At 36.3% G+C, this 25,978-nt stretch overlaps 1 protein-coding gene across 9 annotated transcripts; it reads right to left on the bottom strand.

The window, feature by feature from the left end:
* Positions 1–2,381: 2,381 nt before the first annotated feature.
* On the bottom strand, positions 2,382–25,965 carry LOC110801848 (uncharacterized). 9 transcript variants are annotated; one of them, XR_008930829.1, is made up of 5 exons: positions 25,671–25,901; positions 18,653–19,155; positions 18,333–18,483; positions 18,124–18,251; positions 16,671–16,895 (listed from the first exon to the last, which is right to left on the bottom strand). XR_008930829.1 is itself a non-coding variant. In XM_056840626.1 (3 exons), exon 3 carries the CDS (start codon positions 7,145–7,147, stop codon positions 5,669–5,671), a length of 1,479 nt encoding a protein of 492 aa, XP_056696604.1. In that variant the 5' UTR covers positions 7,148–7,301; positions 13,103–13,208; positions 25,671–25,965; the 3' UTR covers positions 5,590–5,668. The 9 variants fall into 9 exon arrangements, 2 of the variants coding, with proteins under 2 accessions (XP_056696604.1, XP_056696605.1); XR_002537005.2 differs by having other exon boundaries at positions 18,653–19,080; positions 25,671–25,897; XR_002537004.2 differs by having other exon boundaries at positions 18,653–19,089; positions 25,671–25,896.
* Positions 25,966–25,978: the final 13 nt, after the last annotated feature.

Below are 25,978 nucleotides of genomic sequence, written 5' to 3'. Positions count from 1 at the left end.
AGCTCTAAATATGACCAATAAAGACCCAATGAGCCTTAAATGTGCATATATAGATTGAAATGAGTTTTAGAAAGTTAAAAAATATGCATATTAATCATTTAATAAGAATAAAATGTGTCCTTAGGATCTTTGGCACAATTAAAAGAGAAGGCCAAATCACGACTTCTACTTATTGCTGAAAAGAGGAACATAAAACTTACAATACCCCGCACAAGCAAACCCGCTACATTGGCAGCAACAGGGTATCGGGCAGCATCTTCATTGGCCTAAATATATAACGAGAGACACACTTTCAGAGGGATGCTAGTGGACCTCCAATGTAATCACATAGTTATAATTATCAAGGAAATTTACTATTATCCCATCCTATACATAGAAAGCATATTACATGTCCACTTATCAGTAAAGGGTTTCTGCCCTCATCAATAAGAACAGAATCGACTTCATCAAAAATTGCAAAATGAAATGGCTTTGGCCTGTTTACAATTTCTAGATTAAACTCTCATAGGGCAAAAAAAGAAAAATCAAATAGAAATTCAATATTATTTGGAGAAGTACCATCTCATCACAAGCTCTCCACTAGTTTTCTGAAAGATAGGACACAGAAAGCCATTTGGCATGATGTTTACATTAAATATTAGAATAGATGGAAACATAATATGAAGCAATAGATTTCTCGTTTACGCCTCATAATATATACAAAAAGAAATTGCGGATTTGAAAGTCTTCCTTTAAATTCAGCAAGTCAAACAGATTTTTACTTCTTTAACAATAGCACATATTACTGCATGATTAACATTTGCATGGAAAAAAAGCACTAGGATATTAAATTTAAGGCACCAACTGTATGTCTGTGTATTTCAGCTAGTCAAATTGTTGAACAGGTAGACATGATTATCAAATGAAAGAACAAAAATACCTGCTTTCAGCAAAACTGTTTGTAGGCATTTCTTCAAAGCTGCACGCAAACTAAGACAAATATAAGGGGCCAAGAATAATCAATTAAGATGAGGTGCAAAATCTTAGATGAAAATAAAGAATTACAACACAGCAAAAATAAAGAGAGAAGAATGAGATCCCACTGAAGGAAAATATCTTTCAATTGCTTCCGTACCTGAAACATCGAATGATGTCAAATGTAAATAAAAAAATGATTACCAGTTGATGGGATGAGATGATAAGAACATATTAAGATAAAGAATCTGTCAGGAAGAATTTAGCTTGTAGTAATTTACAGACTTAGCATTCTGCTTCCATGAAGAAACAGTTCATCCATTTTATCTTATCTTTAGGCTTTCTCTTGCTGGTTAATATCATATTCCTCAATGCCTCATTTTGCAAAATATAACTATATTGCATGCAGAATTGCAGATCCCTTTTACAATTTTGTATTGGAGCGCATCTAGCCATCCAACATAATATTCCACAATATAAGTTGATAAACAAAATAAACCCGAATTGCAGTCGGCATAACCAAGGTTGAAACTGATTGTAACCGATAGACGGCAGTACAATTAAATATCAAGCAAAGTAGACTAGTTAAGCATACGCTTATCTGAGATGTATTTGTTCATTTGGATCTTGTAAAAGATATACTCATTGACATGTAAATGATTACACATCATACAGCAGCAAGAGGTTTTCTCACCCTTTTCACTATTTTACTACCATCATATTTATTTACTTTTTTGATCTTTTAAGAGGGCCAATTGAAAGAAAACTACATTGATGGGAACCAAAGAAGTGCCATAATGTCATGCAATTTTAATCAGAATTCGACCAAGTAGCATGCAATAACAAGAACTATTTAACGATATGAGCTTGAGAACATTTTCACATTAGAACGGTGTCAGACGTACACCACACAGATACAACATCCAAATAGAAGCTCATCTGGTAAGAACCTGAGATTTGATCGAATTTTTGCAATTATGCTTTTGTCTAAATTTGAATATAACAAATTCAGACAAAAGAAAACTTCAATCGAAATGATTCATACAAAAGCATAATTGCAAAAAATCAATCAAATCTCCAACCAATTTAAACTAATCGTCAAGCAATACTATCAAATCTGCATGAAATACATGAAATTTGAGCATAAAAAACCCTAAACCTCTGGAATTTAATAAGAAAAAAATAGCAGGGAAGGAAAAATCAGCAAACTACACTTTTCTACCTACCACTCACGGAAGAAAATGAGCTAGTTTATCAAATGATTACGCAATCTAACAACAATAGGATCTATTTATGCCGATTTCAAACAAACAATTGACATTAAGATATGACAGAAAAACAAACATATACTCACAACAATGGCAGAAATTAAACAAATCAATAGCTAAGAAGACTGTTCCTTTTTCATACAAATTTATACGAAAATCTAAGAGATTGAATCAAAAGTTATTACAATAACATAATAAACAAAATCTGAATCCAAATCTAACCATTTTGTCCAAAATCAATCCAAATCCAGTAACCAATTAAATTGCGGATTAGGGTTCTTCACCATATTAATTTTCCATATATATTCTCTGTAAATCAAAATGCAATAAAATTATCAAATTAAAAACATAAAATCGCTAATACAAGTATACAACTCCAAATTCAAATATTACAACTAACCTTCGTTGTTCGCAATTCACTTATGTAGATTTTCACTTTTTCATCACTTAGATCCATTCGAAAATCAAAATCATTCTCTGTTGTTCGCAATTTCATTCTCTCGAGATCGTTTAACAGATGATTTCCTATTGTTCTGTATCCCACCAGCATCATCTGTATCCTTGGGTGTTACAGCAATCTCAGAAACTCAGTGAAGATTAGTCTGCATCTGAATCTATCGGTACAAAGTTCGAAATCTGCAAACAAAAACAGTCAATTATTAAGCCTAAACAAACTGTGTCAGTTATTGTGACATATACAAGTATACAACAACATTGCATACCTCTCTGACTGGTCAAGAGCGAATTCAAAGAATATCCTGTCAGTATCAGGTGAATGCAGCAGCTCTTCATTCAAGGGACTGAGGATGGATGACTCATTACTACTGTATAATATACTGCTCCGAAGATACATGCTAGTACAACTCTAACTGGTGAAATTTTGACCAAATGCTTTCTTATGTCTAACTGAAGATGGTACTGAGCAATACCAGCTGAAGCCAAGGAACTGTTGGCATCACTTGCAGAAGTCCCTCTAGCAGAAGATGTCGGTAAATGACTTGCAAGGCTAATCTTGGCACTGGATGCAACCAATGGAAGACAAGCCCAACCATGGCCACACCGTGAAGGATAAACATGAGGTATACATGCTGAGATAACTTCTTGAACAAAATAAGTAGACATGATATCTGCTACATTTTCAGCTGCTTCCGTGCTGCCTTGCTAAAAAACTGGGCGAGTTACAAGCTGTACAAAAAGCATGAAAATCATGAAAGGCCTTAACATACACCCTGGTTGCTTTCCAGCGGCATGATTATAATTTCTTTTTCATCGCGCCTACATGAATTAAGATAAGCGCACAGAAACAGCCAAAACAGGCATAAACTCAGACCCGACACCAAACCAAACCATATATGGGTGAGAAAATAATTTTGTTCACTGTAAAAGGAAGCTATGTTTCATGTGACTGCCACCAATACCACCCAACTACATAAGATAATAAGGCTGTAAAGTGAAGAATAAAAGCTTATTTAGAAAACGGAAATGAGCAGCCGAACTCCCAGCCTAAACTAGTAAACTATCTGAAATGTGAAATCAGTGAGGAACAACATAAGTCGAATATCTAAGAACAATGCCGGAGAAGCCATCCAAGTATACTTTGAAATTTCACAGGCTATAGAATTTCCATCCAATTCAACATAAGAGAATCCTAAACCATCAAACTTGCGAGCCAGTTTATAATTTTGCAACCTATAAATTATTGATTGTATGAGATATCGAATTATACCAGCTGTCCTAATCTTATTTTAGGCTCCAATTTGAAATTCTACCGTAACAAGCTGCTTTATGTTCGTAACCCTAGTTTTCTGAACCCCAGATTATTTTCATACAGATTCAAACTCAAATTCAGATTCATCAATCAATTAAACAAAGAAATTAACTACATGAACCATATGCATAAGTAAATCAACTAATTAAATTTATTACAAACCACATTTACCATAATATTTAAACAACAAATCCAACAAGGTTTTCAATAATTGCATAAATTTAACAAATCAAACAAGATTATACCTCATTTGCGCTTGTTCTTTCCTCAAAATCAATCAATGTATTTCTTTTGCAGCAGATGGGAACCCCAACTCCAATCTTCTGAAACCTCCTTGACCTGCTAACTTTGGAACGAACAGAATATTGAGCAATTGAAACACGGGAACAACCCCATGACTTCTAGGGTTTTTTTTTTCCGGTATAGGTGAGAGGAGAGAGAAAAAGAAGTGTGCGTGGTCGTCTGGGTATGCCCTCACGTCCACCACTGAGTGTGGTGTTTGTCGGTCCGTAGAGGAGATCTGAGGGAAGAAGAAGGGGGAAGGTCAATTTGAGCAGGCTTTGAAAATTTTCAGATTGAAAATATTCTAAGTTCAGCCCTAGGGCGACTGACGAGGAGGCGAGAAAAAAGGACCCACTGGCGACTGGCGAGAACCACCGACGAGGAAGCTACATTGATTGCGACGCAGGAAAGCTGAGGGAAGAAGAAGGGAGTTGAGCTCGGGAGGCGGGAGTATGAAATTTTTGGTCTAGAGTTTTGAGATTATTTTGGTCTAAATTGAACTAACCTGCTAAACCTGGTTGGGTTGCAGCGAAAAACTTTTACAATGTGTTATTGCAGGGGGCTTTTACAATGTACGCTGCAACAGTAACGGGCTATTGCAGGGGGCTCTTATAACGTACGCTGCAACAAACTTTTTTGCAGGGAACAATTAATTTGTACGCTGCAACAACCCTTTAAAGGGTTTGACCCGCGTTGACCGACTGCTTGTTGAAGCGTATTAATACATGTACGCTGCAACAAGGGGGCTGCAACAGGGGTTTTTTCTACTAGTGTAACAGGGGGCATACTAGAATTACCCCCTGTCACAGCAGCCGACGTAGCACAATGCTGAAGTGGAGGCTCATTCTCGCCGCCACCACCCTCCACGTCCAAAATCTCAATGGACGGCTGCGGAGATGGATGAACCACAACGGTAGAATGCCGTCTTCTTGAGAGTGTCGTCGATGGGGAATTCGTGGGTGTCAACAGCAGCCGAAACATCATCACCGCCAGCAGCCTTAGATTTCTTATTGGGGTCAGAGCGCCCACTAGTAAGCGACGACCTCTTTCGGGTCTTTCCACCGCGGCCGGTTGGATTGGATTGCATATTGGACGGTTACGCAGTTTTCGAAATAGAGGCAGATGAGGATTTAGTTTTAGAACCGGCGACAACACGGTTCTTAGTAATGGTAACGGTTGAGCGACGGGAGGAGGCCCGTGTGGAGTACGTTGATATGGTGTCGTACTTTCCTTTAGGCGACGGAGGCTGCGTGCACACAGGTCTCCAGTTCTCGTCAAAACCAAGAATATCTCTATCCAAGGTTTTGGTACCTGCAAAGACAAGGACACAATTAAAGCCGGCAACTGACTTATTCAATACACAAAACTAAAAATAGCAAAAATAAATACATCCCATTCAGCTAAAAATATGTTTACCAAAGTAGTGGGTGTTGCAAAGGCCGACAGCAGACAGGGGTTGACTACCCAAAATATAATAGGCATTAGGGAGCCAATTTCGATTTACAGCCTGCCTTTTGCTGAGGCCGACATCTAAAATGTCACACGCCAGATAATCAAAAGCTTTTCTCTCCCGCTTGCCCAAACCACGCTGGTTGTACTGCTCCATTTGAGGCCGGGGTTTAGTAAAAGTCCGTCGGAGAGAAAAGTCGTCAGGAACTTGAACAAAGTAAAAACGATCCTGCCAATCTTTGCAGCTCGACAAAGGAGGATGCACAGTCTTCCTTCTCGTTGCGCTATACGCCGACATCCACCCTGTCTCACCATCCTTCTTCAACCATAACAGCCGCTTGAATAAATTCAACGTCAGCGGCCATTGTTTAAACAAACACAGCCAGACATACGAAATAACAGTTCTGATGGTAGTAGGGGTAACTTGGGCCAAGCAGACATTCCAAGCCCGAAATATCTTCTCAACAAAAGGGTGCAGAGGAAAGCGAAGCCCAAAATCGAAATGCTTCGCGTACACAGCAATATGGCCGGGAGGACAGTAAAAAATAGTAGCACCTTCAGGCGGCACTACTAACTTATACTCAGTCGGCAATCCAAGAAAAGTCCCTCCATGAACCACATGATTTTTCTTTATGATCAGATCACGCCAAGTCGTCAAAATCTCGGTCGTACGAGGAAGACTATCTAAAGGAGGGAGCTCTTCTCTCCTATGAACATCTGTGGAGTCATCGGTAAAATAAGGCTGCTCCTTAGCCTCATCCGCAAGAACGTCGACCACTATCACGTCGGCCGGATCATCATCATCTGAACCAATACCATCGTCACCGACGTCTGTGTCATTCCTACCAGATACGCCAGCGTCATCACCATCACCACCCCTATGTTCATCAACATCCTTACCAGCGGAATCCTCGAAGATGGAATCACCATCGGAGTATTCGCCGGTAGCCATATCTATGTCATCAGTCACAGGCTCTTTACCAGGGCGGCGCCCGCTAGTGCTAGCCGGTTGTTCTGAAGCCATCCTATCAGCCTGACCAAAAGAAACACCAAAGTTGCCAGTATTAGTTCCATACTGCCCGAGGCCACTGCCGGCGGAATCCAAAAATTCCCGGTAAGAACGAATATAATATCGCACCGAAATAGGGGAAACATCTAAAACAGGCTCAGTAGCCGGAATAGGACGCTCATGAGACCTCATTTCCCGTATCATTCGAGCCCGTAGATGATGTAGGGCATAACAACGCTCCCTCTCAGCCTGACTTAAACCCTCGTCGTATATCTCACGAATGGCAGTCCGTCTTAAACTAGATCGAGAAGGCGGCCTCACCTGGGCCCAACTACAGTTACTCTCTTGGGGAACACTCCAACCGGTAAACCCAGAAGGTTGAGAAGAAGGATTGTCCCCACCCAAATTTTTGGTCATTTTTGAAGGCGGCGGATAATTAAAAGTTTAACACAGCAGAAAAGCAAAAACAACTAAGAAAACAAAGAGGAGCATAATAGAAGAGGGGGTACCTACTATTTTTCTAGAGTTTGAAATACAAATGAAGCACGCGAAAGAGAAAAACAGGAAGAACCTACAAAAAACACAGAAATGAAGAAAAATTAAACACAAAAACAAAAGAGAGGAAGAAAAACCCGAAATTCAGTAACAATAAAAAGAGGAGGCTAGTAACCTTGGCAAATTCAAACCACCACAACAACAAAGGCTTGAAAAATCAAACAACAGCGAAGTTCAGCGAAAAACCCCAAGGGAAGAGAGAGAAAAGTCGGAATTTCAAGAGAAAAAGTGGGTGAAATGGCAAAATCTCGAAGAGGTTAAGGGTTTTTATAGGTCAAAGGGGGGTATGCGAAACGTCATGACCCCTAAGTCAAACAGTTAAAAGGTCAGTTACACTCGAAATCAATGGCCCAAACTAAGCGCACAAAATAAGGCACTGGATGAAGGCCAAGTGGAAGAACGTGGGTAGCAATCTCCCGCCACTTGTAAGGTAAAAAATTCAAAAAGTGGCTAGTCATCCAAAGTATCCTCAAGGTGGCTAGTCGTCCAAAAATTTTCTCCAGGAGGCTAGTCGTCCAAACATTTTTCAAAGAGGCTAGTCGTCCAAATCTTTTTTCAAGGGGGCTAGTCGTCCAAATCTTTTTCAAAGGGGCTAGTCGTCCAAATATTTTTCAAGGAGGCTAGTCGTCCAAATCTTTTTTCAAGGGGGCTAGTTGTCCAAATCTTTTTTCAAGGGGCTAGTTGTCCAAATCTTTTTTCAGAGGGGGCTAGTCGTCCAAATCTTTTTCAAAGGGGCTAGTCGTCCAAATATTTTTCAAGGAGGCTAGTCGTCCAAATCTTTTTTCAAGGGGGCTAGTTGTCCAAATCTTTTTTCAAGGGGGCTAGTCGTCCAAATCTTTTTTCAAAGGGGCTAGTCGTCCAAATATTTTCAAGGGGGCTAGTTGTCCAAATCTTTTTCAAAGGACCTAGCAGTCAAAATCTTCTATCAGAGCGAAGACAGTCGACAAACTGTTCGAGGTCTTTCCTCAGAAACACTCGCAACACAGTCAACGCCCGCGCTTCACTCTGAGGGGGCTAGTTGTACCACCAGGTATCAAAATAATACTTATTTTTTCCCATTATTCAGAGCAAGCGCAACAGTTGTCATATATGCGCTTACTCTGAGGGGGCTAGTTGTACGGGGTGTCCTACCGGCACCTCTGGGTACCGGCAGAACTCCCCGTAGGTAAACTTCTACCAACTTCAACCTGCAGGTAATCTGGTCATCTTAGGTAAACAGCACCTACCGGCAATATTTGAGGAACCTTACCGGTGTTATCACAGAGGACAACCAACCAAGGGTCACTATCAACAGGTCGCTATCCAACTACAAGGGACCCACCTGATCGTACCCTTGGATTGGTCTATATAAGGAGCACCTCATTTATTGCTATGAGGTACACAAACACTTAAACACACTTCTTTATTACTCTCTGATTACCTCTTAATCACCTCTTAATCCCTTAGTACTCTTACTTAAGCATCAGAGGGGGGATCCTCGAACCACCCCGAGGCTCGTTAATCCATTCTGTTGTGCAGATATCAACCGGCACTCTCAACAGGAATCAAGTATCCCACAGTCAGCTGTTCTCATTCCACACCCGGAACATCTTGTACTCGTAAAATATAATCATAAAATTTTGACTTTTTATATGACAAGCTTTTACAACTACCGGCTCATGCAATAAAGACCTTACTTATATGCACTCTATATCTCTCTCCGTCGCTCTCAACAACCACAGACCTCCACGATGTTCATGGTCCCCTACTATCTTGGAGCACCTCATCATTTTAATCATCCTCAAGAGGCCCTAGACTACCGACCAAGATTTGGCCTAATAACCTTAAACCCTTAAGGTTATGGGATCAAACATCACCAGGTGTTCTTTGGAGGTGAGAATTTCCTTTCTACAACTTCAGTAGGATCCTTTATCTTACCTTAAAAAAGAATGAGGACCTACACTGTAGTTGAATAAATGTATTCTAATCGTTTACAGAATCTTGACCACTATTCCGAAACAAGTTGACCTGGCAACGTCCTGGTCTGATAAGGCAAATTTTCTTACCAATCCTGAAAAAATTACATGCAATTGTATCTACTTTAAACGAATCATATTATGTACTCCCTCCGTCCCTAAAAGATTGTCCCATTGCAATTTTTTGGGTGAAACTTTAAAGACCATGAATTCTCATTAACTTATAAAAAGTAATATAGTCATGTGGGGTCTTGTTAGATTCGTTTCAATATATATTTTGGGAATATCAATTGTTTATAATTTTTACGAGTGTAGAATTAGAGTTATTTAAGCTTTTAAACTGTGTCTTGAAGTCCACAAAAAGTCAAATGGGACAATCTTTTAGCGACCGGTGGGAGTATCTTTGTTAAACAATACTCCATACTAAAGTAACTACTAAACTATGAAGTTAATGCCAATGTATTTTCTCCATCTCTCAGGAATTGCTTTCCAAAAATTACCTCTCAAACAGAACAACACCACGACATGTATCATGTACGCATCATGCACTCATTACGCGTCATATACATGTTGTGCTTACTGTATTGGGCAATCGGGTGTATAATATACATGTTGAGCAAAGTGTATCGCTATTTGAAGAAACCCAAAGTGTTTGTAGAGAGAATTTGGGAAGAAAATAAGTTGTATTTCGATTATTCTCACCCTATGAAGCAAAGCAGAATAAACTGCTTATATACAAGACCATAAGGCCAACTCAGCAATAACAGAATTGTAACAAACTTCTGTTATAATTAATAATAAAATAGAATAAATAATATTTCCTATACTCCCCCGTCAAGCTGGACCTTGGAGATAAGTCCTAGCTTGGCAGAAAGTAACTGGTGTTGAGAAGAAGCAAATGGCTTAGTAAGAACATCAACAAGTTGTTGAGAGCTAGAAACATGAGCAGTTTGAATAAAGCCAGTTCAACCTGTTCTCTCACATAATGCATATCCCTTTTGAGTTGCTTAGTTTTATCATGAAACATAGGACTTTTAGCTAGATGTTCAGCAGAAGTGTTGTCACAATATAAAGTGATAGGTAAAGGAAAAATCACTTGAAGATCCTCAAGTAAACCTTGGATCCAAAAAAGTTCACTTGAAGCAGCAGACATACTCCTGTATTCAGCTTTAACAGAAGACTTACTAAGACTTCTTTGCTTTTTAGTCTTCCAAGAGATCAGATTGGGGCCAAGAAACACAGCATAGGCACTGAGATATCTAATGCTAAACTGACAAGAGCTCCAATCAGCATCACTATAGGCAGACAGATGAAGGTCAGCACTGGCAGAATACCAAATGCCATCACTTAAAGTTCCCTTCAAGTATTTGAGAACATGAAGAGCAACACGCAAATGTGGTACTCTGGGAGAGTGAACAAACTGACTTAGGTGTTGCACACAGTATGATAAATTTGGTCTGGTGATGCCCAAGTAAAGTAATCTGCCAACCAATCTTCTGTAAAGATCAGGTTCAGCCATCAAGTCTCCCACATCAGTAGATAACTTTAGGCCATATATGCCAGCATCAACAAGTATATCCTAAATGTATTTCTTTTGAGAAAGAAATATACCTTGATCATTTCTGTGTACCTCAATACCCAAAAAATAAGCTAATTGACCAAGATCTTTAATGGTGAAGGCTTGATCAAGAGCCATTTTCACTTCTTCAATTTGAGATGATCGAAGAGGTTCCAGTGAGCAGAATGTCATCAACATACACAAGCAAAACCAAAAATTCACCATCAAGTGTTCTGGTGAACAATGAATAGTCCTGTGTGGACTGCGGAAAGTGGAGAGTCTTCAAGAACTTACTTAATTCCTTATTCCATTGTCTAGAAGCCTTTTTTAGACCATAGATTGATCTTTTGAGTCTGCAAAATTCACCTGGTTTGGCCTTAGTGTAACCAGCAAGAGGTTTCATATACACTTCTTCATCAATGAAGCCATGTAAAAAGGCATTATTTACATCAAGTTGACATAAAATCCAGCCTTTCATAGCAGCAAGAGCTATAACAATCCTAACAGTAGCTAACTTGGCAACTGGAGAAAATGTTTGAGTGAAATCCCTATCCTAAACTTGTTGATAACCAATAGCAACTAGTCTTGCTTTATGTTTGTCTATTGTATAGTCTGGATTCAGCTTTGTTCTGTAAATCCATTTGGATCCTAAAGCCTTCTTATCCTTAGGTAACATGATGAGATCCCAAAGTGTTATTACTATCAAGAGATTGTATTTCTTTTTCCATAGCAATGACCCAGTGCTCACTATCCTTAGCTTGATTGTAATGTTTAGGATCAGATGGAGAAGAGCACACAGAAGAGGCAAGAGATTCCTAAGTATCAAAGTTATGTATAGCCAAACCAAGTAGCCAATCAATATCAGATGTGACTGAACTAGTAATGTCAGCCAGAGTAGAATCAACAGAGAATTAAAGAGATTCACTGTCATTAGGTTGAATCAATGGATCTCTATGAGGCACATATCCACCCACAAAATCTTTAAGAACCGAGGAGGGTTTTATTGGCCTAGTAGATTGTCTAAGAACATGAATAGAATCAACAACAATATTAGGAATTGGCTGAGGATTACCAGAAGCCAAAGAACTGTCAAAAATAGGAATAGAAGTATGAGAACTGGGGGAATCAGGATTTATGAAGGAGTTACAAATATATGGGGGTGAATGTGAAAGTATAGGAGAATTAGGAGAAGAAAGTAAATGTTTAGGTTCACCAATGTGATTTGTGTTAGGAGCCATGTGTACAATTGATGGGGAATGATCAGTACCAAATTGAACAATAGAAGGGGAAGAAACAATATCAGGAATAGAATCAGGGGAAATTTTATATGGAAAAATTGTATCAAAGAAAATCACATCTCTAGAAACAAATACAGTGTGAGTATCAAGATCATAGAGTTTGAAGGCTTTGTAACCAACAGGATATCCTATGAACAAACACCTTCTAGTCTGGAGTCAAATTTGTCCCTCTGAACATGAGCATTATGAGCAAAACACAAAGAACCAAACACCCTTAGAGTGTCATACTCAGGTAGAGTTTTGAACATAACCTCAAAAGGACTTTTCCAATTCAAAGCTTTAGAAGGAATTTTGTTAATCAGGTGAGTGGCAGTAAGGATGCATTCTCCCCAGTATTTCTTAGGAAGACCTGCATGAATTCTCAATGATCTAGCAATTTCCAGAAGACTCCTATGTTTTCTCCCAACTCTGCCATTTTGTTGTGGAACATAGGGAACACTTCTTTCATGAAAAATGCCCTTATTGGCGAATAAATTTCTACAGGATTCTTTCACAATTTCAGTTCCATTATCAGACCTGATTCTTTGGACCTTTGTATTAAATTGGGTCTCATCCATAGACAAAAGTCCAGAAACAACTTTCTCAACTTGAAATTTATAATGAAGGAGATATGTCCATGTTGTCCTGCTATGATCATCAAGTACAGTTAGGAAGAATGAAGCACCATCTAAACTTCGGATTCTATATGGACCCCATAAATCCAGATGAATCAAGTCAAAACATGCATCTGCTCTACTTGTACTAACAGCAAAAGGAAATTTATGATGTTTAGCTTTGTAGCACACAACACAGTTGTATTCAGAAAGTCCTTTACAAAACTCAGCATTTACACATTTCATTTTGGACAATGAGGGGTGTCCTAGTCTGGCATGAAACATATGAATCTTATTTCTGTCCAAATCCTTAGCTTGAGACACACTAATGGAAATTTTATTTGGTAGAGTGACCACATTTACATCGGTCACACTTGCTACAGTATTACACCTTGGTTGCTGAAGAGTAATACCTTTGTTGATCCCAGCATTTGATAGTGTGTTGTCTGAAGGTGTGACAAAATAGTACAAACCATTTGTCCTTTTTCCAGCACCAATCAACTCAGAATTTGCAGGGTCCTGGAAAGTGTATCCAGTACCAGTGAATATAACTTTCACAACAGTGTGTTCAATTAGTCTACCAATGGACAACAAGTTATGTCTAAAACCCTTAACCAGTAAAACATTATGTAGGACTAATTTCTTGCTCAATGTAGTGTCTCCTATAGTGTCAACAATCAATTGAGATCCATCAGGTATACCAACTTTGATGGTGTAATATCTCGTATTTTTATAATAATTATAAATATTTATTATATTTATAAAGCACTTTATGATTTTTAGAATTTATTTCGCATTTAAATGTTATTTAAATGTATTTTAATTCATTAGAATATTTATTATTTTAATTAATTACGAAACAAATTTAATTTTCGAGTCGGGAAATTTAATGGGTCGCAAGTAATTTAAAAGGTTTGGATTTTTAAATAAAAGTCCAACTCGTTTTATTAAACGAGCCCAATCAAAAGAATTTAATTCTAAACTCTAGGCTAGCCCAATATCAAATTCCTAAGCCTAGCCCACTAGGGATTTGAGAGCCTATAAATAGGACTCTCCTCATTAAATGATCCCCTTATTTTTCATTAAAGCCTCCCTTCCTTTCTTGCCCCACAGTCTTCCCTTCTCTCTCTCTCCTTGTGCCTGGCTCTCCACTCACCCGCACACGAGAATTTCGTGCCTCGAGTGCTTCCATGTCGTGCCCTCGCACACCCCTCGCCCCACACTCGCCCTCGCAGCTGTGCACTCGTCGTGCCCTGCTGCTGCTGCTGTGCTATTGTTGTTGCTTGTGTGCGTTGCTTTCGCCCAGCCACACGCCCAGCCCTCGTCCCTCTTGCGCGCGCCCAGCCCTCGCCCTCGTCCCTCTTGCTGTCCCGCGCCAGCGCCCTGCGCTGCTGCCCTTGCTCTTCGTTCTCGCCGCGTGCGCACACACACAAGGTGTGTGTGTGTATTCTTGCTCGTTCATTCAATTCTTTTTCCCAATCACAATTAATTCGTGGTTGTTCCGTGCTATAGGCCAGATTGGTATAATTCTCTTCTTCCTTGCCTATTCTATTTCAATTCCATATTTTAAATTATATTATTATTATTGTTTTGAATAATTAAAATGTCGGGAATCGGTTGTGAATACCGTATTGTGATGATTTACATGTTTTAATTCTTAAAGCGTATTTTAATTATTAAAGTACGAATTTTCAGATTTGTTTATTTAATAAAGGCTTGATTTTTATGGTGTTACATTGATTTTATTGAGAAATTCAAGTTATGGTTTTAACCTAAACCTAAAGGGTCAACTGATTAGCATAATTAGGTGATTGATTTAATTATGATAATCAATTATATTTTCAGATTTATAAAAAGGTTTAAAGTGTCAATTTTTATTGATTTTAAGGGTGAAAAAAGTATGTTTTCATACTAGGGATTAGTTTTGCAAATTGAGACCATTAATTTATTAAAGAACGATTAATTTCTAATTATTATCAAGGTTTTAAGTTTCATAAAGTTGCTGGAAATTTAATGAACATGGAAATAATTAAGGTTTCATTATTTTGATGATAGGAGGTGATTTCTAAGTGAGTGATCGTGTTTTCAAAGTGGCCCCTACGCTTAGATATTCAAGGTACGTACAAGTCTAGGGCGACCACACGAATTGTCAAGGGAAATTACATGATTGTTTATTGATGTGAATTGTATTACGTGAACTTGGTGGATTTATATTTGATTTGGTGGGCAATCATGTGGATTATTATTACTGGAATTAATTATTGATTTGTTGATTGAACAAGCATGTTGGGACTATTGTGAGTATGGATTTCATTTTCAATCATGTTGTTCAATATTTATGCATGTATGGTTTGTTTCACATGCAAAGGATGAATTATTTATTGTTATGCTATTGTACGGGATGTCTAGCATACTCTTGAGCCAATTCTTCTTACCTCGTTGTACTATTTATTTTACCACATGTGAAGGGTTAGCTCACGCAAGCCACCGCACATGTAGGGTTTAGTTGGGAATATTTTATATGAAATGAATTAGGATTTTTCGTGCAAGGGCACAACCCTCATGTTAATAGGCATGATGTTGAATCTCACCTTTTGTGAGAAGGAACTTGGTAGTAATTTCACTACGTCTTGATTTATTGATAACAAGTCCTAAAGGATTAAAATGAGATTGTTTTGGTTGTCGTTTATTAAATGTATGTATGTATGTATGTATGTATGTATGTTTGTTGAATCTCGAGTTCGCCTTTAATAAAGTATTAATAAACGTAAAGTGCAACCAGAACAAGCTTCAAAACTCTTGGAACGTATATACCTTGAGTATGAACAATGGGGGGAGACTTGCTGGAAAGCTTTATCTCCTACTAATAATACAAGACGTTGTTTCATTTAAATTATGCGCTGGAATTCCGTCGGTATGGCCCGACACTCGGTATGGTCCGATATTCATTATATTATATATCATGGTGGTTGGTGGGCTCCCAACACCCTTCCTTTATGGAATATTCTTTTGGCCCGTTCGAAGCTTATTCTAATTAGATTGTGAGTCAAGAGTCGAGTCTTGTATTCATGATTTGTTTTGTTAATTATTAAATGGCTTTTGCATGTTGATTAGTGCTTTAGCGAGTGATGCATGTTTATAGTTTTATTTCACTCTAGCCTTGTAAGTACTCAGCTTTTGCTGACTACGTGCTTTGTGTCTTTTGGTCATGGCCTTCGCCTTAATGACCCTATGATGATCCATCATTTGCACTTGCATTGTTGGGGAGTAGATTAATTTAGCAGGTTGGTAGAACAAAGTACGATCGAAATCATGTAGCTTGGGAGGGTTGAGAGAGTTGCATTCTTTTGTGCTTTGAAACTATTTTAATACTTTAATCATGTTTTGGGTTTGTTGGATTTTTAATACTTTGGTTTTTGGGCCGCTATGGTTCCAACTTGTAGGTGGCCTTAATAATTGTTATTTATGTTGGTTTGAAAGTTAGTTAACATTAATTTCCGCTGCGTGATTCTGGTACTAGCCTTAACCGTTATCACGGTACACTAGAAGAAAAAAACTCAAGTGTGGGCTCATTTTAAGGGGTTAAGTGCGGGCTTTTACATGTGCAGCACATGGCTTGCCCGCGCTTGATGTTTCTCAAGTGCTGCCAAAATATTGGCAGCACTTGATATTTCAAGTGCTGCCAATTTACAAAATAAGCCCGCACTTGACAAACTTGGTGCTGCCAATTTTGCAATATGAGCCCGCACTTGACAAAGTTTGTGCTGCCAATTTTGAAAATGAGCCCGCACTTGACAAATTTTGTGCTGCCAATTTTGAAAATTAGCCCGCACTTGACATAAAAATGGGCAGCACAAGCATATAAAAGAGCCGCACTATATAAATGTGCCGCAATTGATCTAGATATTTGTTATATAACTGATATCCCTGCTACATATATTATACAATTAGACCACGCCCACTAGTTAACCTCCATACATCACATAAAAAAGTATCCAATTATATAGATAAATAAATTGAATAGTATTTAATGATAAATATAAAAATTGATTACATTACAATCCTATGAAAAACTAGCATCCATAATCTAAGATTCACTACAAGAAAATATCAAAGACAATAAATGGTAATGAACTTTTCCAACTTTTTTCGAACTTCATTTATCTACTCAATGGTAAAAGGTTGCTCCCTCGGATTGTTGAATACCTAAAGAAGATCGATCATCAAGGAAAAAAAAACATGTTAGTTATATTATAAATATTGTATGGTACATTAAAGTAAGACATAATTTGCTCACAACAATGAAATAATGAACCTTATAATAATAAAAATGGCTTATTTCTCTCCTAACTTTCAACCAATGAACCTAAATAAGTATTTCAAACCTTTTGGATGTTTAATATACCTATGTTTATGTTTCAAACACTCATTCTCACCTACTTTGGTCATGTTATGCACATTTAAGGCTCGTTTGTTCATTATAGTTCAATTTTTGACTAAAATGGCTTATTTCGCTCCTAACTTTCAACTAATGAACTTAAATAAGTATTTTAAACCCTTTACATGTTGAATACACTTAGCTTTACCTTCATTAGACTCATTATCACCCACTTTGGTCAAATTATGCACATTTAAGGCTCGTTTGATAATTATAGTTCACATGTGGACTAAAATTGCTTATTTCGGTCCCAACTATCAACTAATGAACCTAAATAAGTATTTTAAACCCTTTTACATTTTTATTAGACATATTTTAATGTTTCTAAGACTCATACTCACCTACTTTTGTCAAGTTATGCACATTTAAGGCTCGTTTTATCATTATAGGTCACATTTTGAATAAAATGGCTTATTTTGATCCCAACTATGAACTAATGAACTTAAATAAGTATTTCGAACCCTTTACATGTTTAATATACTTAACTTTATGTTTAAAAGACTCATTCTCACCTACTTTGGTCAAGCTATGCTTATTTAAGGCTCTTTTGGTCATTAAGGTCACTATTGACTAAAATGGCTTATTTCGGTCCCAACTTTCAATTAATAAACTTAAATAAGTATTTTAAACCCTTTACATTTTTATTAGACTCATTTTAATTTTTTTATGACTCGTTCTCACCTACTTTGGTCAAGTTAACACAGTTAAGGCTCCTTTGATCATTATAGGTCATATTTTGACTGAAATGACTTTGATTCACTCCCCACTTTCAACTAATGAACTTAAATAAGTATCAAAGATCAAAAAAAAAACATTAAAATTTAACAACAACCAAAACGTAAACTAACAAATTTCATGTAAAGGTTACTTATTCGGACCTCAAGTACTTTGAACACTTTTTTGTACATTCTCACTGTTCACATCTAGTTATATATTCCTTAATAATCGTTTTCATTTGTTTAGAAGTTAGAAATATCATATGAAGTTCAAATATACCTGTTGTCAGGGTCAATTTCCAGTGTCTTCTTAATGTTAAACTCTACTAAGTCAAGATCTGTTGAGTTCATATACGCTTGTGCCCTTCTATAGAGCGCTTTGACATTCATGACATCCATTTCCAACACCTACAATTTCCACAATAAATTAATCAAAGGTGAAGAGCATATAAGATTTATAGTTAATCATGGTGTAGGAAATGTCTTTACTTTGGTGCAAAGTTTCCCTGCTTGTTTATATTCTTTCAACTTCAGCTTATAGGCTGCATTGTTCAAATTGCAAGATATCTTCAAGACCTTTGTCTACTTCTTCTCCTCATCATTGAATGATGTACGTGTCACACTCTACATATTTAACAGCCTGGTACAAAATAAAATGCAGAACATAATGCAAGTTAAGTTTGACGAAACTAATGTCATTAATTACTTGCATTAACCTTTGCATATGAGCATAATTAAACCAAAACACAATAAATATTGGCAGATCAAAGTAGGATAGTTGTAAATTAAGACAAACTTCTAAGACTTACATTTTAACCCCGTGGATGAGCCATTTTTCGCATGGCTAGTCTTGGGTTTTTGTTCGAGGATGCAGGCATGGTGGTGGGTTTACAGGCTGCTAGCTTGTTTCTGTTACGCTTGTTACAATGTTGCCTCAGTTCACACATTGGACATTGCTGGTTCTGTTGGATTGGGGTTTCAATTAGAACTCTGGGTTGGTTCCTGGTCAAACCAGGTCAACTTCATTTGGCGAAGTTGATTACTGCAGTCTCACTCAGGTCTGCCCCGGACTGATAGCGGTTGCCATGCAGTGGTGGTTCTGTTACTGCTATTTGGTTTAGCAGCTGTACAGATTGTTGGTGATTCTGTTGCCGGTTCTGAATACATAACATGTTCTTGCCTTGTCTCTCAAGTGAACGAATGCTCTCATAGTTTCCACACCGAAGCCTCTTGTGAACTGATCATACTAGGAGGAAAAAGTTCTTTAAAACATCATTACGTAACTTTGTAACAGATTTAAGAGCTTTATTTTCTGTAAAAACAACCATAATAGCTAGTGAACCATAATGAGCTTTCTTTTTTGTAAAAACAACCATGCCAACCTACATGAAACTATAGTTACATTCATCATTTCAACCTTGTATGATTTCAGGACAAAACCAGACACAATACTCCAGAAATTTCATCTCAGGACATAAGAGGTAAGGTTGTGTATAAGTCTCTAGTCCAATCATAAAGCACTTTATAAATATTAAGGGCATAGAATGACATGGCATCAGAATATGAATTGAAGCAAGCAAAAGAGAGAACAGAAAAGTGAGAAAAATAACAATTGGATTTTTTTGGATCATTTTCTACTTTTAACCTCTTGATAGATGAATATTGTGTGATTTCAAAATGAAAAACCTAATCACCATATCATGCTTAATATTTTTCTTACAAAAATAAATAAAGGCCATAACATGGCTGTTCACCAATCAAAGGTTGGACATTTTTTATAGATCAGCGAAATGTCATTGAACCCTAGTATAGCGCTTACAAGTGGTGTACGTAAATAAAATGCCGCATATGAACACTAGTAGAATAATGGTGAATTGCCGCACCTCATTTGCCTCACTATTACACTTATGCTGAAAATTACATTTTATTTGTCGCATTGTGGTTCAAAAATGCAGCAAACGTATCTGATTAACTCCTTAAAGTTCAGTTTATTTATCCGTATTATAGATCAACTATTAGAAAGGAAATTTGATGGATATGATTCTTATTGTTTCAGTAATCAATATACAATTAGGACTCAAATTTATTTAGTTTCACAAAACAATTATAATTAGGACTCGAGTCTTAAGTACAAGGCTAAAAGAGATCCTTCTATCATTCATACCGGCCTTATTATTAGGACTTAAGGACAAGGCTAAAGAGATCTAAAATGGATTAGCTTCCTTTTAATCTTTTCCTGTTTTCTAAGCTTTAGTAGAATTGGTTGCAGCCTTATTATTTTCCTCACTTCATCGACATGCTAATGAGTGCACAGGAATGGACATAGCTTTCAATTTCTCTTTAAGACTGTACTATGTGATAATTTGTTTGCTTGTAGTTTTCTGAATTTGATTTTCCCTTAAATTTTGGTATAATTGTCTTATGATGTGTAGATGATCTAAAATACGATGATGCGGTCCTAAATCCTTGATTAGCATAGTTGATTAAGCATATAATATTGATATTTTATTTTGGCTCAACTGAGTTTATACTACTTTTTCCTGGGAAATTCTAATGAGAATTTAATATTGAATCAAGAAATTTATGATTAGGCAATGTCCAAGCCTATGAATGTGTTAGACAGACTGATTTAGTAGTCTTATCTTTCACCCAAACAAAACTCATAGGTAGACTTATTTTCCAATGCTTTTAGTGATTTCAAAAACTTATCAAAGCTTACAGGTGGATTACCAATAACTATAAGGCATACCTTCACTAGTACAAAAGTAACATTAGGTAACACCAATTGGTAACACTTTAAGAGTTGCAATTTCTTTTGATGTATAAGTATCACTTTGGTAACACTTTGATATTAGGTAACACTTGTTTGTAACACTTAATATTAGGCAACACTAATTTGTAACACTTTAATATAAGGTAACACTAATTTGTAACACTTAGATATAAAGTAACAGTAATTTGTAACACTTTATTATTAGGGATCTCTTGTTGGTAGACTTTAAAATTTTCATTTTTTTTTTGAGGGAAGACTTTAAAATTTCATAGCAGTACTTCGTATCAAACTTGCATATAATTAATTTTTTGATCATGTTTAATAATATTTGTGGAGCTTTGCGAACTACTTCGTACAACAAATTATGGGAGCTTGGGCTGGGCCGACCCATTTAAACTTCAGCTTGCCACCTTGTAATTTTTTAAAAAAGACAAAATTTACTTGAAACATCTATCCCCTTCTCTCACTTCTTTGTTGATTGCATCTTCCACCTTCAATATATGAACAACTGCTTCACGGCCGACCCAAGAACTGCTTCACCATCACTAACAATTGCGGTCAGCCATCGTAACATTATTATCTTAAATCAATTAAATCTAGCAATTTTGCATCAATGTCTCTATTACTCTTCCAGAAAATAAGGGTTTTGAGTTCTCTACTTTCCAAACCCTAAATTATGTAAGTGTGATTCTCTCTGAATTCTTATTGCACTAACTTAATCTTTTAGAGGTTTGGTTTCTTCACAATTATAATTATTTTTATTTGTGTTAATCGAAAGGGGATGAGAAAATTGGAGGTGCCATAAAAAAAATCAGAAAAAGGAAAATCGAATTTCCATAAAAAAGGAAAAAGTAAAACTCTTTGAAATCTTGTTAAATTTCTCTACTCCAGGTTAGTACTTGCTTTGAATTAAAACGTATAAACTGAGATGAAAATGGTTATGTTATAATCGTCTATATTAAAGTTGCAATTAGATTTTGATTTGCTTTAATTCGTGGTTAATGGAGGAAAAACCAGATTTATTGGGTTTTATTTTCAGATTTTGTAATCGATTTGTGTGTTGTGTGATCGATTAAGCTCCCTTTATTTTATTGTGAAATTGCTGTTCTCATTATTTTATGTCAGAACGCTTATCATAATTTGTTTGTTATTCCTCTAGGTTGTTCCTTATTTAAGTGGAAGTGAGAAAATTTGTTGCACATCAGAAAATGCCAAATTTCAATTTACTTAGTGTTAAAATTAAACTCTTCGTAGAAATAAAATTTGCCAGTTTTGGCTGGTTGTAGTGGGTACATACTTCACTATACTCTCTACAAATCGATTAAGTAGTTTTTCCAATTTATTAAGTACATAGTTAAGTACTTCACTAGTGAATATACAACTAATACAAGTATCTAGGTATTTCCTGGTATTTTTCCTGCAGGATCTATAAGTATCTAGGTATTCTAATTTCGCAAACTTGGGAATAAGGAAGAAATATCATGTGTTGGTTCTGATGTTCTTTGTTCATTGATCCTTGATAATTTATTATTAAGTGTAGGTTAGTTTCATGCTCGAAGTAGCTCCTTATCTTTTAGCTATTTTCAGTATGTTATCCTTGTTAAAAAAATGACATTTGAAGGAAGAGAAGCAAGAAACTGGCATTTAAAGGTATATATACTCTTCTATCTCTTGCTTTATATTTCTCCTTTTGTTTCGTTTTATTAAATCTGGAAGAGAAAAGCACCTTATTTTGATTAGTAGGGATGTAGAAATTTTGGTTAATGTAGAAAACATAAATGATAGAGGAAAGACCAGCTACACTCCAGTAATAGGGAAAGAAAAGGAAATTGTGTTCAATTATGCATTGTAGAATCTTAAAAGAGATAGTCGATACTTCCATGTAAAACCCTTGACCATTGAACATGATCTCAAAGAGACGCTAACCCACTCCTTTGTGTCAGAAAGAAGCGTTTAAACTCTGATTGTGATATGTCCTATCATTTCTCTCAAGCCTTTTAATATATGATATCCAATATTTGTTTACCATAATACTTTACACCCCTTGGTAAAGTTTGACCTGAATCCCCGTAAATTAAATTTCGGTCTACTTTGCTGGAATCTTCCTAGGAATCTGCCCATCCTGCTTGGTGTAACCATTCGTACAATGTTATTTGGACTTGTACGTTGAATCCTTGATCTTTGATGATGCTACGCATTGAACACTTGGTCTTTGCATATTTTTTGAAATATTGACAAAATGTGTCATATTTAGGTTCACTCTCTTCAGTGTTCAGTTGCAAGTTGCAAGTTAAGATCTAGGATGTGCTTCAAATTCAATTTGTTGCTAAAATTACTCTTTCTTACTCCTAATATTTGGTGCAACTACTATTGTTATCCTCAATACACTAGTCCTGCCACTTAAATGCTTAGATTTTCCTCTGTTCATTTGTAGACTTATGCCCTATGAGTTTGATCTAAAAGAGAAGGAAGAGGATACCAAAAACAAGTAAAAGTGGCTGGCAAGAACTAGATAGATAAGAGCACGGGAGATGCCACCGAAAATGACCCTGGTAAGTGGTAACCGAGACATTTGGCTATTTTCTGTTTTTATTTCAGTTAGTTTGTTTTTTACTTTTTTGTAGTGGAGAAGATAACTACTACCAATTACTCCAAATTAGACTAAAGTGCCTAGGATTTTGTTTAGTCTAGAGGAATGATGATTCGAGTAATCCTTGAACTCTTGAAGTAAGGTTGCTCGTAATTTTTGCTCCCATGTCTGAACTCTCAAGACAATTGCGTTCTGTTTGGATTAGAACAACCAGTTGATCCGTTTGTAGCTAGTTTTTGTCCCAACTTGGGGCATTGTTGCTGTTGGTAGTCGTTGGTGTTGTAAACTGCCTTACCTGCTTGGCAAAGCTACTGTAGAAGGTTGGCTCATTTCCACTTCGTAGTTATATACTTCTATACACTTATAGCCAATTTTTTCCCTATTTAACTCAATGATAATCTCTTTTTGGACTAGATATCCTTATCTAGATATCCTTATCTAGTCTACTGTAGAAGGTTGCCTTTGGTACTTTTTGGACTAGATATCCTTATCTAGTCTAAGTAGAAAGCTAGAAAGGAAGGCAGAAATCAGAAGAGTGAAGTATTTCAGAAGATTGTTAGAACTCAGAACACCAGAAAATGACTTGTGCTTTGGATGATGAAATTTAGCTAATTCTTTATGTTGTGAAGTGGAAATTTGAATAAATGTATCTGTTACAGACTTACAGGTGATCTATTTGACTCCATTTCATATAGGATTACCATACGATTATGACTCTTTTGCTAGCAAAGTTTTGTTAGATTCGGAAAATTCTTTTATGTGAATTCAACTGCTGGTTTTCTGTGCAGTAATTCCTACATAAATGAATTTGGGTTTAGTCTAAATTGTCACTTTAATGCTACTAGATTTGGTTACCAGAAGTCGGTATATATTTGATGAAAAAATTCTTGCTTGAAGATCATGTACAAGAATCCTTTGAAAACAGTAAACTATCACTATCTTGTAATAGATCATAAAACCATTTTAGTAATCAGAGTTTATGACTTCCTAAGACTGCATATTAGGCAAATAATCCAAAAAATCCCTGTATAGTATATCAGTGTTTGGTATCAGGCTTCTTCCTTCTCTTCTTACTCTCATTTTGAATTATAAGCAGCAGATTATGGATGTTAACTTCAGTTCTTGTAATGCAATGTCTTGGTTGTGCTTTACATGATTATGGATGTTGGATCTTACTAATTTTATACTTCTTATAGGATCAAGATGATGGATTGGATCGGATAGCAAATGAATATTAAAGTTGACATTGAGAATCATGCAGACGTAAGGGAAACCAGTTGAAGATGAAAAGATAGAAGACATTTAGTTTTGGATTATACATTTTAGTTTTGGATATGATCATTTGATTTTATTTTGAACATAATAATTTAATTTTCATAGATCATACATCAAATACTATTATTTTAATGTGTTAATTTGTTAGGGAGCAGGTGTGCTCCCTTCCTTAGTTGTTTCCTTGTTTGGAACTTATTTTGTGTACGTACTATCTTTTGGTAATAAAATTGCTATTTTACCAAAAAAAAATTATAAATTTATTATTATTATTATTATTATTATTATTATTATTATTATTATTATTATTATTATTATTACTATTATTATTATTTATGAACCAATTTTGTAATATTTGTTAAATTGTTATATTTAATGAAAAGAATTACTTTGCAATTGTTACAATAGATATTAAAAAGTGTTAAATATGTAATGTTACCTAAGAATAGAAAAGTGTTCCTAAATAATGAGCAAGGTGTTACGTTATATGGTGAAAAGTGATACCTACGATTCAAAAAGTGTTACTGTAAATCAAAAAATGATATAAAAAAGTGATACTAATGGTTAAAAAGTGTTACCTAAGATATTACGAGTAACACTTTTAAAGTGCTACAATAGGAATGAAAAAGTGTTACATAAAATTATTTTTGGTAACACTAGTAAAAGTGTTATCATATGTTATTTAAAGTGTTACCTAATAGAATAGGTAGCACGAGCAGATGTATCACCCAAAAAGTGTTACCTATTATCTATGGGTACACTTTACCACCTTTATGTAACAGTTTTTCGGTGTTACCTAAAGTTAATTATGTACTAGTGCTTAACTTCTGATTATCCTTAACAAATTTCAAGTTCATCTCGTATAATCTGATTTTGACCTTTATTTTGACAGTCACTTTTTTGTGCATCACCTCAGGCCCCCAAAAATCATCCACAACAAGTAATTCAATCACATAGATAAACGAAGTTGTACCCAAATTGCCAACAAATCAAAGAAATTAATAATATTTCCATTGATTCCCAACTACCCACCACAAAACAAATCAAAATTGATCAAAAGACAAAATTATCTAAAAACAATCAATCAATTGCTGAAATTACCAATTCAACAGGTAAGTATTATGATGTAATCGGTTGCATAGAAGTGGAATTCATCCGAAAATTTGACTTGAGTAAGAAGAGTTAACCATACCTGAAGAACAAAAAGGGGAAGCACGAAATCCTAATACGACGCACAGAGGAGAGCGGCAGACGACGTGTAGCCACCCACCGGAATTGTGGGTCCTCGGTGGAGAGAGACGCGACAGACAGGTGGTCCTCGGTGAATTTTCTGAGTAATGTGAGTAAAATTGAAGAAGTGACCTAGAGCCTGTTTGGCCAAGCTTCTAGGAAACAGTTTCTGTTTCCTAAAAGTAGTTTTCTAGAAACTGTTTCTAGAGAAACCGTGAAGGTGTTTGGCCACACAGTTTAAGAAGCACTTCTTAGAAACAGAAACACTTT

The sequence above is a fragment of the Spinacia oleracea genome, chromosome 3 (assembly GCF_020520425.1).
Source record: "Spinacia oleracea cultivar Varoflay chromosome 3, BTI_SOV_V1, whole genome shotgun sequence".
Lineage (NCBI taxonomy): Eukaryota > Viridiplantae > Streptophyta > Magnoliopsida > Caryophyllales > Amaranthaceae > Spinacia > Spinacia oleracea.
The sequence above is the reverse complement of the archived record's forward strand: the minus strand, read 5'-3'. Positions and strand labels throughout refer to the sequence as shown.